The sequence below is a fragment of the Lotus japonicus genome, chromosome 1, assembly GCF_012489685.1.
Source record: "Lotus japonicus ecotype B-129 chromosome 1, LjGifu_v1.2".
Lineage (NCBI taxonomy): Eukaryota > Viridiplantae > Streptophyta > Magnoliopsida > Fabales > Fabaceae > Lotus > Lotus japonicus.
The window spans coordinates 110,398,623-110,412,802 of record NC_080041.1 but is presented as its reverse complement, the minus strand read 5'-3'; the positions used below and the strand labels follow the sequence as shown (position 1 = coordinate 110,412,802).

Sequence of the window (14,180 nt, the reverse complement as noted above, 5' to 3'; positions counted from 1 at the left end):
AAATTTTGATTTATCTATTAAAAAGGATCCAGGCCGCAAATGTACGATATACGCCACTTAAAAAGTATTGTACAACAAGAGATTTCGTTAATGGAATGGAACAGTAAATTGAGATATTATTTGAGGATAGAAAAAAATGATCCTAACAACATATAGACTTTGAAATATCAATAGCTTTCCTAAAGAATCAATCTTAAATGCTAACCATGCCTCAATACAAAGAAATAATACATCATGATCTCTATCACATTATATCTAGACTAGAGATACATCTACCATCTTTAATCCTGACTATTCAACATGGGAGCTTCAAGTACCCTTTCTGACAGCTTGTTCAACCATGATACCCTGCTTTGATCTTTTAGTTTTTGGCAAAAGTGTTCTGCTTCTGCTTGGTACTAGACCCAACATGGGTGTGATATAATATAACATTAGGCCTTATATCAAAATCCCTGATAAAACGATCCTTTCCTGCATATGATGCTTGTGGATCCTGAACAAGTTCCTTAATTGCTTCTGGCATAGCTTGGCCCTTCATCATATTCTTCCAATAATCTCCCAGGTCCCTTGTTGCACAGCTACAGTTGGCAATCTGTTCACAAAAACTTGTTAGTTTCCAAGTTTCACTAGAAAGAAAATTCATGAAATGTCATGGTATAGCATTATCAGTTAATCTCGTAGATTCAAATTAACTTTCAACAACAACCAGGTTAGCTTTAGAAATTTATCTACAATTGGTTCTAAAGTCAAAATCAACTTTGAGGAAAGTTTCCGTGAATAATTTCTGAGTAAAAGTGATTTTGATGAAAGATAAGTTGATTCAAACCTGTTATGAATTGAGTTAGATTTAGTTTGAATGTTATAGTGTGAAATAAAATTGTTAAGACAATTGCAAGAGGAACTGGGTTTAATTTCATGGAGCAGATTCAGAAAGCTTACCAGGAGAATAGAGAAGACTGCGAACACGGCAAAAATGGACTTCATGTCTATGGCTCTAGAGCAACCAAAAGCTGAACAAATATATATGTTTACATTGTCCAGTATATACTAATTAAGGTGTATGTGTTCATATGATTATGATGTCATGGTTGAAGAAAATTAAGTAAACAACTACGAGGTGTAGCGTGATAGTTGCTCACATCATTCTTTGATAATGAAGTTAGTTATTCAACCATGCTTAATTTCTCATTATAATAAACATTCATCTCATGAATGAAACATATTTTGTAATTAATTTACTATTTACCATTTAATACGATCATTAAGAGATTAATTATTATTGTCGAAGATAATGAATCGCTGCTCAATATTATTGGAATGGTAGGTGGGAAACGATAAAGTGGCAAGGCGGTAAGCTAGCAGCCGAAATTGGATTGCTACGTTGTTCGTGCACACGACAAATGATAATTATATCTTCACACCTCACTTTTGAGTTGTGGAGAGGTGAAAGAAAAGAGATATGAAGAAAGGAGAGAGAAAGTAAAGATGTAATATGTGATTTAATTGATAAAGAAGAGATAAATAAATAGAATGAAGGTGTAAAAGAAGTGAAGAGATGTGTATATATCATAACTCCACCCCAAGTGATACAACACACGTTTGATTTTGACCGGCAAAACAAAACGACAACTCTGTCCATACACAAATTTGATTTAAATATAGCTGAAATATTATTTTCAACGGGTGGGAATAATTTGTTATTCAGTCTTTGTTGTGATGTATAGCAGTTGACATTAAGCATATATGAGAATTTAAATTGGAAAAAAATCTGTTAACACCTTAAATCCAACAGCAACTAGAGATAATTAGAAAGAGAAGTGGGGAAAATGTCAAAATGAGAAATATATATGGTTAGGGATGTATTAGGAAAAAAAGAAAAGAAATAAAAACAATTGAGTAGAAATGGTGTGTGGAGAAATTGGGTCATTGGGTGTAAAAATGTATAAAAAAAACTTAAATTAATTCATTATGGATATAGACGGGGGAAACTGATTTGAGAACAGTTTTATATATGATAATCATATAGGGGCATATGGCCTAGCCTACGTTAGGATCAGGTCATGCCAAATTACTAAATAGATAATGTCAAAAAAAATTTAAAAGTCTATTTTGTTAAAAAATGTCAGGTTTGAGCTACACAAAAAACCTTACAAGCCTAATAGACCGGTGATTTAAATAAACATATATTTATTTTATTATTTTTATTATAATATCTTAAAACTATATACTTTGTTAAACTATTTATATGTTTAAATAATTGGCACTATATAATGATTTAACTATATAAGTCTCTTTAGAAAATGACTACTGACTTATAATCATATTATTGTATTTTAAGCCATTAGTTTATAAGTTTATTAACATGCTTACGAGTAAAATTTTCAGTCTTCTTGAATGTATTACAATGAAACAAGCTTTTAAATAGGCGACCAGACTTCCAAATAGACAAGCTTAGGCCTAAAAAAAAGTCTTTTACAAACTACAGGCCAGACTCAGGCCTAAAATATTTTAAGCAGGTTCGGTCTATTTAAGCAAAGCCTAATAAAGCTCAACCTACTTCCACCCCTATTAACAGTAAATAAATTAGCCAGTGATGAATTTAGTGCTTCCAATTAACAAGTATTTGAAAACAATGTACCGATACACCACTTGAATAAGTTGTGTATCCTAAACAACCCAACGAAAAAAGTTACGTTGGCCGTTTCCAAAAGTCAACACACATATATCACCAAAAAAGTGATTACCATGCTCATAAAGAAAATTATATCAAAATCTAGCAGTAGCACTTAGTTTTGTTCATATTCAACTATTTTAGAATATATGTTTGTTTAGTTTAATTTTGTATGGGCTGTGACCTATCTGGATCTGCCAGCTGCCAAAGTCAACTACGTTTCTGCATCAGAAGGCCAGCTTGTCCTTATGACAAATGATTATTTTGTATGGAGTCTCTATCAGTTTGAATTGAATTAACATTCTGAAAGTAGGCATTTCATATATACATGTAATGTCGGCAGTGTAATATATTATTTCCTACTTGATCTTTAATATTAGAAAGTGATATATTCATCCTTCCTTCCTGCTAAAACATGAGGCGGAGTGAGTTAATTAAATATATAGGTTGATGAAGTCAAATTGTTCTTTTTTTTTTACATCCGATAGATAAATTGCACCTGTAAGGAATGGAACCTCGAACCTCTCCGTACCCAACTCATATGTATGTCCTCCCGCTCCTACCGGCGAGCTATCCTATGAGGACGTCAAATTTTTCTATTTTATTATACTTTGGACAGTCATTTTTCAAAAATAAATTGTTCTTACAATTCTGATTGAATGCGATAAATGTCAAATATATTTTCACTAATTAAGATTTCATGATCTATTTTTCGATTTAGGGTCTAAACAACTCTTGTTGGATTGGATATAATTATTTTATGAAAAAAATAGCTGAAAGATAAAAGATTAAAATATAGATTACAATAAAATTGAGAAAAAAGTAAGACGGCTAAGGGTTTTTAAAATTTTGATTGGAAAATTAAAAATTAAAAGTAAGATAAAAAATTAAAACTAATCCAACTAGTCAAACTATATCTTCCTCAACTTATCATAATCCACATGTTAAGCATAATGGCTTATGTGAGTTGATAGATTAATGTCTATATAAATATAACCCACCCTTTGGGGTGAGCTGTGCCTGTAAGTGCTATTTGAGCAGCTTTCTCTGCTTTGGAGGGACATCATCCATAAATTTTCCGTTTACCCAAAAAATAAGAATTCAAAGTGCTCCCAGCATTCTCCTCGCAATGCTGGAAGTAAGGAAGATTTGTCTGTTGGGGTGGTGGTGACACCCATTACTGGCAATGTTGTCCTGTCAGAGCAAATTTCTTCTACTGGGAAGACTATAGAGATTGAGCAAGGAATAGAAAGCATTATTAAAAAGGGTACTCAGGCTGAGTTGGAGATTTCTGAGAAGAAGGTATCTGCAGGGAATGCGAGTAAAAGCTTGCTGCCAGGACCTAAGGAGATTCCTAAGAAGAAAGGTGGTAAGCCTAAGTGGAAGAAGGTGGCTAGAGAGCGTGCAGCGGAAGTCCAATCCTCTCTTGCTGGAAATTTGGTCAAGAGGAAGATTGATTTATGTGATGACCCTATGTTGGTGGATGTGCTCGTTGAGGGTAGCAGTGGTTGCAAAAGACTCTGCAATTTTATCCAGGTGGAGGCTGTTGAACAGCCCCACCAGGAGCAATGAGGTGCATATCGTGGAACTGCCGTGGATTGGGGAATCCACTGGCAGAAAGGGCCTTGTCAAGGCTCATTAAAAAAGAAAATCCCCAACTAGTTTTCTTAATGGAAACTAGATTAACAGTAGAAGAACTTGAAAATGTAAAAAAAAAGGTGGGCTTTGAGTTTGGATTGGCGGTGGGTTGTGCTGGGAGGAGGAGAGCTGGGGGTTTGGCCTTATTATGGAGGCATAGTCTGGATGTGAATGTGTCTTCATACTCGCAAAATCATATCAGTGCTGAAATTCTGGATATTAGAGATTCTGTGTGGCAGTTCACAGGTGTTTATGGCTATCCAGAAGATACCAACAAGTATAAGACAATTGAGCTCATCAGAAAGCTTAAGGGGACTAGTGGTGGCTCTTGGGTTTGTGCAGGAGATTTCAACCTCATCTGTGACTTGCATGAAAAGGTGGGGGGTCGCCCTGGTAATCTTGAACACATGGAGATGTTTAGAGAGGTTATTGAGGAGTGTGGCTTAGCTGATGCAGGTTTTTCTGGTTTTCCTTTCACTTGGGATAATGGTAGAGAAGGGGGGCAGAATGTCAGAGAAAGGTTGGATCGTTGTCTAGTTAGTCAGAACCTCCTTCATGATGCCCTTGCTGTTTCTGTGGAGCATAGGGGAAAGTATGGCTCTGACCACTCTGCTTTGGTGATTTCGGTTACTCATATGCTTGAAAAAACTGAGTTGGAAGACAGGAGGGAGAGACCTTTCAGATTTGAACAAGTTTGGTTAAAGATGGAGGGTTGTGATGAAGCCATTCATAATGCTTGGTTTAGACCAGGGGCAGATTGCACACAGAGAGTGAAAGCAGTTAAGGAGGTTTTGTCCTTCTTTGGAAAGGATAAAGGGAATTTAAAGAAGCAAGTGGAACAGAAAGAGAAGGAGGTGGCTAGGCTGGAAAAGCTTAATCCTACATCTGAGAATCTGGGAAAGAAGAGGTTAGCTCAGCAGGCTTTCAATGATTTACTGCTGAAGGAAGAGATTTATTGGAAGCAAAGGTCGCGAGCCCTTTGGTTAAAAGAGGGGGACAAAAACACTGCCTTCTTTCACAAGAAAGCTTCCCAAAGGCAAAAACACAATCAGATTAAGAAGATGAAAAATGAACATGGGGAATGGGTTTTTGGAGATGTTGCTGTTCAGAGAGTGATCCAACACCATTTTGAGCAGGTTTTCTCTACTTCTAATCCTCAACATATTCAGGATACGTGTATGAAGGTCAGGAACAGGTTAAATCAGAATATGGTGGAGCATATGGGTAAGCCTTTTACAAGGGATGAGGTCAAATGGGCCATTGACCAAATGCACCCTCTCAAATCCCCTGGCCCGGATGGACTTCCAGCCATGTTTTACCAGCATTTCTGGGGGCTGGTGGGTGGTTCAGTTTCAGAGTTTGTGCTGGATGTGCTTAATAATGGTAGAGATGTGGCTGATATAAATGAGACCTTCATATGTTTGATTCCTAAAATCAACAAGCCTCAATCCCCCAAGGATTTGCGCCCGATTAGTCTCTGCAATGTGCTGATAAAGATAGTTACAAAGTGTCTTGCTAATAGGCTAAAAACTATCCTTCCTGATCTGGTTGGGGAAACCCAAAGTGCTTTTGTTCCCGGGAGGTTAATAACTGACAATGCTCTAATCGGAATGGAGGTTTTCCATGCAATGAAGAGGTTGAAGAAAGGTAAGAAAGGATGGATGGCTCTAAAGTTGGACATGTCCAAAGCGTACGATCGGATTGAGTGGGTTTTCCTAAAAGAGGTGTTGAGGGTGATGGGCTTTCCTGGAAATGTGATATCGGTGATGCTAAACTGTGTTAGTACGGTTAGATATTCGATCCTCTTAAATGGTCAGCCTAGGGAGTGGTTCTCTCCAAAGAGGGGTCTCCGACAAGGAGACCCACTCTCTCCCTATCTCTTTATTTTGTGTGCTGAAATTTTTGCTGGCCTTATAGAGGATCAGGTTCGTTTGGACAGAATTCATGGTTTCCGCATTGCAAGAAGTGCTCCAAGTATATCACATTTGTTTTTTGCCGATGATAGCTTGCTCTTTATGAGGGCTAATCTAGGAGAGGCTGAGAATGTGTTGGCCACAATTAAGGAATATGAGGTAGCTTCGGGGCAAAGGGTGAACTTTGAGAAGACTGAGCTTTCATTTAGCCAAAATGTGCATGATATGATTAAAAATCAGATCCGGGATAGGATGGGTGTAACGGCAGTTGAAGCTCATGATAAATATTTAGGGCTACCTACAGTGATTGGCAGATCTAAGAAGAGAATTTTTATGAGTATCCAAGAGAGAGTGGCAAAGAAATTGAAAGGCTGGAAAGAGAAAGCTTTGTCCCGTGCAGGCAAAGAAATACTCCTGAAATCTATTGCTCAAGCCATTCCTATATACATTATGAGCTGTTTTAAAATCTCAGATGGTGTTTGTGACAATTTGGAGGCTCTAATGGCAAACTTTTGGTGGGGACAGCAGAAAGATGAGCGCAAAATTCATTGGATGAGGTGGTCAAACCTGTGCAAACCCAAGCAGAGTGGGGGATTGGGATTCAGGGATTTCAAGAGATTCAATGAGGCTATTCTAGCAAAACAGGTCTGGAGATTAATGCATCGAGAAGACTCTCTGCTGTATAGATGTTTGAAAGCTCGATATTTCCCTAGGCATTCTATTCTGCAGGCTTCAGTAGGCTTTAGGCCAAGCTATGCCTGGAGAAGCATATGTGCTGCTCGTCATGTTATTTTGGATGGTTCTAGGTGGAGGGTGGGTAATGGGAAGTCAATTAAAATCTGGAAAGATGCATGGATCCCAGGTCAGGGCTCTGGTATGGTTTTGAGTCCAATAAATACGCTCCCCTCGGATGCCAAAGTGGAAGAACTGATAGATGTTGAGGCTAGACGGTGGGATAGAAGGTTGGTTGAAGGGGTTTTCCATCATGCTGAGGCCAGTAAGATACTGAGAATCCCACTTCCTTAGGCAGAAAGAGATGATGTGCTGATATGGAACTTCACACCTTCGGGGACCTTCTCTGTTCGCTCTACCTACACAAGACTGCTCCAGCTCCAAAGTCTGAAGGAAGCATCCTCATCCAAGAGGAAACCAGTTTGCAATTTCCTGTGGAAGCTTAGAATACCCAAGAAGGTGCAACATTTTGCATATCGATTGATGAATAATGCACTACCTTGTCAGGAAAATCTTAGGAGAAGGAAGGTGGAGATGGACCTTTGCTGCCCCCTGTGTCTGGACAGTTTTCTCTAGTCACAATCCCATCTTTTTATGACTTGTAATTGGACCAGAGGCTTGTGGCTATCATCCCATTTGGCTCTTAGGACAGGTGATTTCAGAGATGGTTTGGAGGCTTGGGTTCTCAGTATGAAGAAGGTTTTACCAGCGGATGAATTTGATAATTTCATTATGATCCTTTGGGGGATATGGAAGGCAAGAAATGATTCTGTTTTTAACAAAACTAAACCAGAGTGCCAGCAAATTGTGCGAATGGCCTTAATGGTTAGACAGGACTGGCTGGAACATCAAGAAGCTAGAGGATCGAGAATTCAAGAAGCAGCTTGCTGGAACCCACCTCCTCAGGGGTATCTGAAGATTAATGTGGATGCTGGGTGGTCAGGAAAGGAGGGCACAGGGTATGGTTTGGTGATAAGGAATGCAGAGGGTATTTTCCAAGTAGCAGCTTCCCTTTATGTTGACCACCGAATGGATCCCCTTATGGCAGAAGCCCTTTGTTTCAGATGGAGCCTTATGAAAGCAGTGGAATGGCAGCTGGATCATTTAGTGTTCTCTTCTGACTGTCAACAGCTAATTGAAGCTTTGAAGAAGCCATATAGTTTTCCTATCTTACAAGCCATTGTAGAAGACTGCTTAAGCATAACTGATAGCTTTACTGATTTTGTTTTTACATTTGAAAGCAGAAGCACCAATAGGGTTGCTCATACTCTTGCTGCTGATAGTTTCTTGTTTTCTGATTGTACTTGGTGGGGAGATCCTCCTGTAGGGATTCTTTTGAGCCTTGCAGCTGATTTTCCTAATTCTTAGTTGAATACACGTATTGAGTTCAAAAAAAGGCTTAATAGCACTTTTGGTCCCCCACGTTTCAAAAATGTGCAATATTAATCCCCCACGTTTGAAAATAGCATAATGGTACCTCCACGTTTGTCTCCGTTAATAGTTTTGGTCCCTCAGCAATTTTCCGTCCAAAAACTAACCGTTCTGAGGGTAAATATGTAATTGAGCAAAAAAAATTAATTAAAATATTAACAACACTTAAAAACCAAGAAAAATATCCCCTTCTCATCTCCCTCATCATCTTCATCAACCTAGAAAACCCAGAAAAAAAATATTCCTCTCCAAAACATCTTCATCTTCCCTACAAATATATCACCTTGCCCATACAATTAATGCTTTGGGTCAATTGTTCCAGTAGAAGGTGGTGTTGTATGTTTAAAAATCCTCAAATCTCCCACACCCTCATCTTCGCCCCCAAACCCAACCCTAATTATCCTCACTGTTCTCCAATGCTCTGTTTCGAGAAGAAGGAAGAGATGCCGCGGTTCTCGTTGAAGAAGAAGATCCATCCTTCCGCCGCTGCCGCCGCTGATAAGAGAGTTTGGCTTTGGATCCGAATGCCCAGCCACCTTCTGATCGGGTTTTATTGCTGAAGGAACAAAACCCCTTTGTTCCCCGTTTGATTTGATTCCATTGCTCGGTGCTAACTGTTGCTATGGCTTCTCGCGGTTGCTGATTTCAGAGGGCTTTACTTGGATGGATATGGATTCGTCTGATTTGTCTTCTTCTTCGCCTTGCACTTCTCCCATGTCTTCTTCTACTGCTTGCACTGCCTCTGATGCTGTTCAGTTTATGGGTCAAGATGGTGATGGTTGCATTTCGTTCGCTTCCCCCAAACCTCTTTAGATAAAAAACAACAAAACCATCACCCAACCGCCATGAATCTGGTTCAGGGGTTAGCAAATATGGGTTTCGAATCTGGGTTTTGGGGTCTGATGTGAGAAACATTTTACCATCAGAACCCAGAAATTTTACCCAGAACCCAGAAACATTATCTCCAATACTGTTCTGATTTTTGTTTCAAATACCGACAACCCAAAACTTCAATTCTAGAACCCAAAATTCCCAGGTTCCTCCCACCTCTCCAACCTCTCCTCACCCAAATCACCGTGGAGCTTCTCGCTTCTCCAAGACGCAGAACAAGCAAAACAGAGACACGAGGTTCTTTGCTCTCCAACGCCGTTTGAGTAGATGAGTGTCCTAGATTTTTTTTTATTAATTTTATCAATTTAAATTTTATTAAAATTTCCAAGTCAGCAAAAAACGTTAGTTTTTGGACGGAAAATTGCTGAGGGACCAAAACTGTTAACGGAGACAAACGTGGAGGTACCATTATGCTATTTTCAAACGTGGGGGATTAATATTGCACATTTTTGAAACGTGGGGGACCAAAAGTGCTATTAAGCCTAAAAAAAAAAAAAAAAGAATTCAAAGTGCTCCACACGTGTATATAGCAAAAAAAGATAAGGTAGAAGATAACGGGATATGGTGATTTTGATCTTTTTCTTTATGCTTAGTTGACTTGGCCTGTAAATGGTGTGTGGGGAACCATGATTGGCACTTTTATTGGTTGTCAACAAGTTATAAGTTCCGTTGGAGATGTCAATTGAAGCACAACATCTAGAAAAGTTGATAGTGGGTTGTCAAAGTTGGAAAACTTTTTGGTGATGGGTGGTATGAGCTAAGCCTTGAGGTGGCCCCATGATAAGTGCTGCAGATTCAACGTACTTTTGTCAACGTTCTTGCATTGCCACAATGCCACTATCCATGAGATCATACTCACCAAATAGTCAAAGAAATGGAAAATGTTATAGTGGGTGGGTGCCTTGTAGCAAAGGAATGAATTATCTCATGTCATTTTTTTCTGATATTAAAAATTTTGTGTCTCCCTCTACTTTAAATGTGTCACTTATAAATAATTAATACATACATATAAAGAGAGATAAGTATAAAATTTTCAATATAATAAACAGTAGCACAATTTAACATGATATGATCTATTGCCACAAGGAGGCATGCATGAATCTAGAAGTGGTATATAATGCTCTCACTATTCGTTATAGTCAAAAGTTTACAGCGCCTCTGTTAAAAAATAATCACATCAAATTGATCTTAAAAAAATCAATCACACAAACATAAAAATTGTGCATTTCATTATGAAACACTTCATTTTGTGGCGATTTTTTTTATTGTTGATACACTTTGTGGTAATGAATTTTTTTCATAAATATAAGTGTTTAAAAGTGGATTGAATTATTTTTATGTTCATTAATCTTTTTCTTATATTACCTAATTCTTTATTATGAGGATAATAAAAATCTAAACAGCAATTTTGAAAGGGAAAAAAAAAACTGAACATTACAAAATGGAGTGCCCTGACATCTCATTTCAGCTAATATAATGAAGCCGAATGAGGTCGATGAAAGCTTGGACAGGTTTCCCATGTGACAAACACCTTTGCCTAGATCCATCAATTAACAATAAAACTTCATTCACAGCCTAAATTTATTCACACGATAGATAAATAAATAGATAAATAGATAGAGAAGAGACAGAAATGAGAAATATTTCGGATGATGAGATAATAAAAAGAAATAAAAAGTCTGTGAAAATTGGATGGAAGATAAGTTGGATTGTGAATAAATTAAAATCCTCCCATTAAATAAGAGTAATGTTTCATCCATACCTCTCTTTTGAGGTGGAGAGGTGGAATGATGAGAGAGATAGGAAGAAAAGAAAAAGTAAGAGAGAGAAAATATGAGATGTGATAGATGATAAGATGAGAGAGATAGAAATAAAAAGAGGTGGAAATTGAGTGTTTAAAAAATGAGGTGTGTATATATCATTACTCATTAAATAATGACAGCAAGAGATTCTCACTCCTGAGTTTCCTATTTTCCTACAAAACAAGACCTGCGAACCCTTTTATTCAGTTCCTACTCCTTTTGGTTATTCTCTGAAGTTTCAACTTTCAAGAGAAACAGAGAAATGAGACTTGGAATTGCTTCATGGAGTTTCATCCTATGCACCCTACTTGTCTTTTTGGTAAGATCTTGCTCTGCTATTCAATTATATAAAATCATATATCTTTGTTGAGCTAGTGAATTTTTATACAGTTTCTAATGTAACATTCCAGCAGAAGCAGATCTTTCAACTTAGATCTTCCTTAACTGGTTTTGAAAAAAAATAAAAAATTTATAGTCATCTCAAAGCAAAACTTTGTTTGAATTGGTTTTGGTTCATTTGTTTTAATGAAACTGTTGATATGAGTGCATGTTTGGAAGTGTTTCCACAATCAACTCTGAAGCCTAAATCAATTATGAAAAGAAGCTTTTGTGAGTAATTTTAGGTAACAGAATTGATTCCGAGAAAAGTGAAGTTGATAGTAACATGCTATTAGAATTGTTGCTTTTATGAGACTTTTGTCCAAGATCCTTCCAATTAACTTTTCAACTTTGTTGATGTTACAGATTGTACAAGACAGTGGTGCTAGAAGGATAGGTATCACAACTGGGAGAGAGATTCAGCTGAAGGAAATATCCTATGATTTGCAACAGCTCCCAACAGAGGGTCCTGGACTTTCTGATATTCTGCAGGTTGAAGGAAATGGTGTAGAATTGAATAAGAAGCCTGTTCAAAAAGATGATGATGATGGTGCTGATGATGAAGATGAACATAAAAAGATGATTGGAAATGAAGTGCATACTCATGAGTCATCTCATATGGATCACAACCACATGGATCCAGAATTGCATGTGTTTTTCATCCCAAAAGATTTAAAGGTTGGGAAAAAAATGCCAATTTATTTTTCCATGAAGGATTCTTCAACCTCTCCAAAATTTCTACCCAGAGAAGAAGCTAATCAGATTCCTTTCTCATCAAAACAACTACCCTCCCTCCTCAATTTCTTCTCTATCCCAAAAAACTCTCCTCAAGCCAAGGCCATGAAATACACACTTGAACAATGTGAGTTTGAGCCCATGGAAGGAGAAACCAAGTTTTGTGCTACTTCCCTAGAGTCCTTGCTTGATTCGGCACGCCACCTGTTTGGGTTAAGTCCCCAATTCAAAGTTTTGACCACTACCCATCTCACAAAATCCCATGTCCTTTTACAGAACTACACAATCTTAGAAGTGAAGGAGAATAGAGTTCCAAACGTTATAGGATGTCACCCAATGCCTTATCCTTTTGCAGTCTTTTACTGCCATAGCCAACAGAGTGATACTAGTCTCTATGAGGTGCTGGTGGAAGGTGAGAATGGAGGAAGAGTTCAAGCTGCAGCTATCTGTCACATGAACACCTCTAAGTGGGACCCGGATCACGCCGCGTTTCGTGTGCTCAAGGTTGAACCTGGAACCTCCCCTGTGTGCCATTTCTTCCCTCATGATAATCTTGTCTTGATGCCATTGCCATAAGCCCATAACAAGTTCCATGTTCTTGATCAAGTGTTTTCTGTTTCTGTATATGAAGCTATGCTAGATATGATATTAAATCTAGACCTTGTGGACTAGGAACTGCCTCTTGATGCAAAAAAATGTATCTATGTTGATCAAGAACCTAATAAGATGGTATTTTGTTGTGCTTGAGAGCCTTAGAGTAATCATTGTCTTGTGCAAAAATTAGAAGGTAGAGTGTAAGATTTGTATTAATTATGAGGCAGAGAATACATCCATTCCAAAAAAAAATGTTGCCTTTGGGTATTCATTAGCACAATTCGAGACAAAAGGTGAATGATGCTATTCTTATTAATTGAGATGAAGGTTTATTTACGTTGCACTTAATCGATATCCAAACAAACACCATCTCACTGGGCTGCCTAATACCAACATTCCTACTCAAGTCATTTCTTACAATGTGAGCTATTGAGGTGAGCTCAAAGGTGATAGAAACTCATAGTTTGTTATAAAATCCCAGCTACTTGAAATTGACATCAAGTGCTAGAGACGTGGATGCTTCAACTTTCAAGAAATTAGAGCTTTGTGTTTTTGGTAGAACTTGGGAATATGTTAGTACAAAAAGGGCTTAAGATTGTTTGTGGCAAAAGTTTTTGGCCTACACGTGGTATTCTAAATAATTGCCACTTCTGCTTGAAGTTTTTCTGGGCACTACTGAATGAATCTGTTGGTTTCAGTGTACAAAGTACAAACACTAATTTCTTGGCTTCTAGTACCTTTGCTGTGATTGCAACAGAATCTGGATAAGCATCAGTTATGTTATCAACTCAGTTTTCCATTATTTATGTTTATGATTAAAAGAAAAGATGATATTCTTGAAATTGCATATCAGATACATTGTAAGACATTGTTGGTTTGCACCGCTGAGGCTGAAGCTATACAAAAACATATTGGCTTAATTGCACTTTACGTCCTGATGTTAGGCCTATGTGCAATTTGAGTCCCCTTTGTTTAAAATGAGCAATTTTGGTCCCCTAAAAATCAATTTGTGCAAATTGAGTCTGGCCGTCCAATTGCTAACAGAAATTGTTAAGCTGCATATTCATTTAAATTTTATTAATATTATTGCCATATAAGCATTAATTTTTCTTTTTCTTTTAATTTGTTTTTACCATGTCACCTTCTTCTTCTTCAATTCTCATCCTTGTTTCTCACCTTCTTCGTCTTCAATCTACACATGTGTTTAAAATAAGAACACATGAGTTTAAATCAAGAACTTCTGGTCCCAACAGCAAAAAAACAACCCAAAAAATCACACAATCCTAAAAAATCCAACTTTCTGCAACTCATTCCTCAAACCCCCAAATTTCAACCCATTCTCAGTTCCAATAACGATTTTCTTTAATCAGAACATGAGAAGAGATTTTGAGAAGA

General features: G+C 37.5%; 3 protein-coding genes across 3 annotated transcripts; 2 read left to right on the top strand and 1 right to left on the bottom strand.

Moving 5' to 3' along the window:
• Positions 1 to 82: 82 nt before the first annotated feature.
• On the bottom strand, positions 83 to 1,082 carry LOC130729190 (uncharacterized). Its single transcript, XM_057580850.1, has 2 exons — positions 940 to 1,082; positions 83 to 592 (listed from the first exon to the last, which is right to left on the bottom strand). The coding sequence occupies exons 1-2, from the start codon at positions 982 to 984 to the stop codon at positions 362 to 364; spliced, it is 276 nt and encodes a 91-aa protein (XP_057436833.1). The 5' UTR covers positions 985 to 1,082; the 3' UTR covers positions 83 to 361.
• A 6,460-nt stretch (positions 1,083 to 7,542) lies between these two features.
• On the top strand, positions 7,543 to 10,082 carry LOC130729188 (uncharacterized). The gene has a single exon (XM_057580846.1). The coding sequence runs from the start codon at positions 7,549 to 7,551 to the stop codon at positions 8,320 to 8,322; it is 774 nt and encodes a 257-aa protein (XP_057436829.1). The 5' UTR covers positions 7,543 to 7,548; the 3' UTR covers positions 8,323 to 10,082.
• A 1,137-nt stretch (positions 10,083 to 11,219) lies between these two features.
• On the top strand, positions 11,220 to 12,938 carry LOC130729187 (BURP domain-containing protein BNM2A-like). The gene is made up of 2 exons (XM_057580845.1): positions 11,220 to 11,397; positions 11,823 to 12,938. The coding sequence occupies exons 1-2, from the start codon at positions 11,341 to 11,343 to the stop codon at positions 12,765 to 12,767; spliced, it is 1,002 nt and encodes a 333-aa protein (XP_057436828.1). The 5' UTR covers positions 11,220 to 11,340; the 3' UTR covers positions 12,768 to 12,938.
• Positions 12,939 to 14,180: the final 1,242 nt, after the last annotated feature.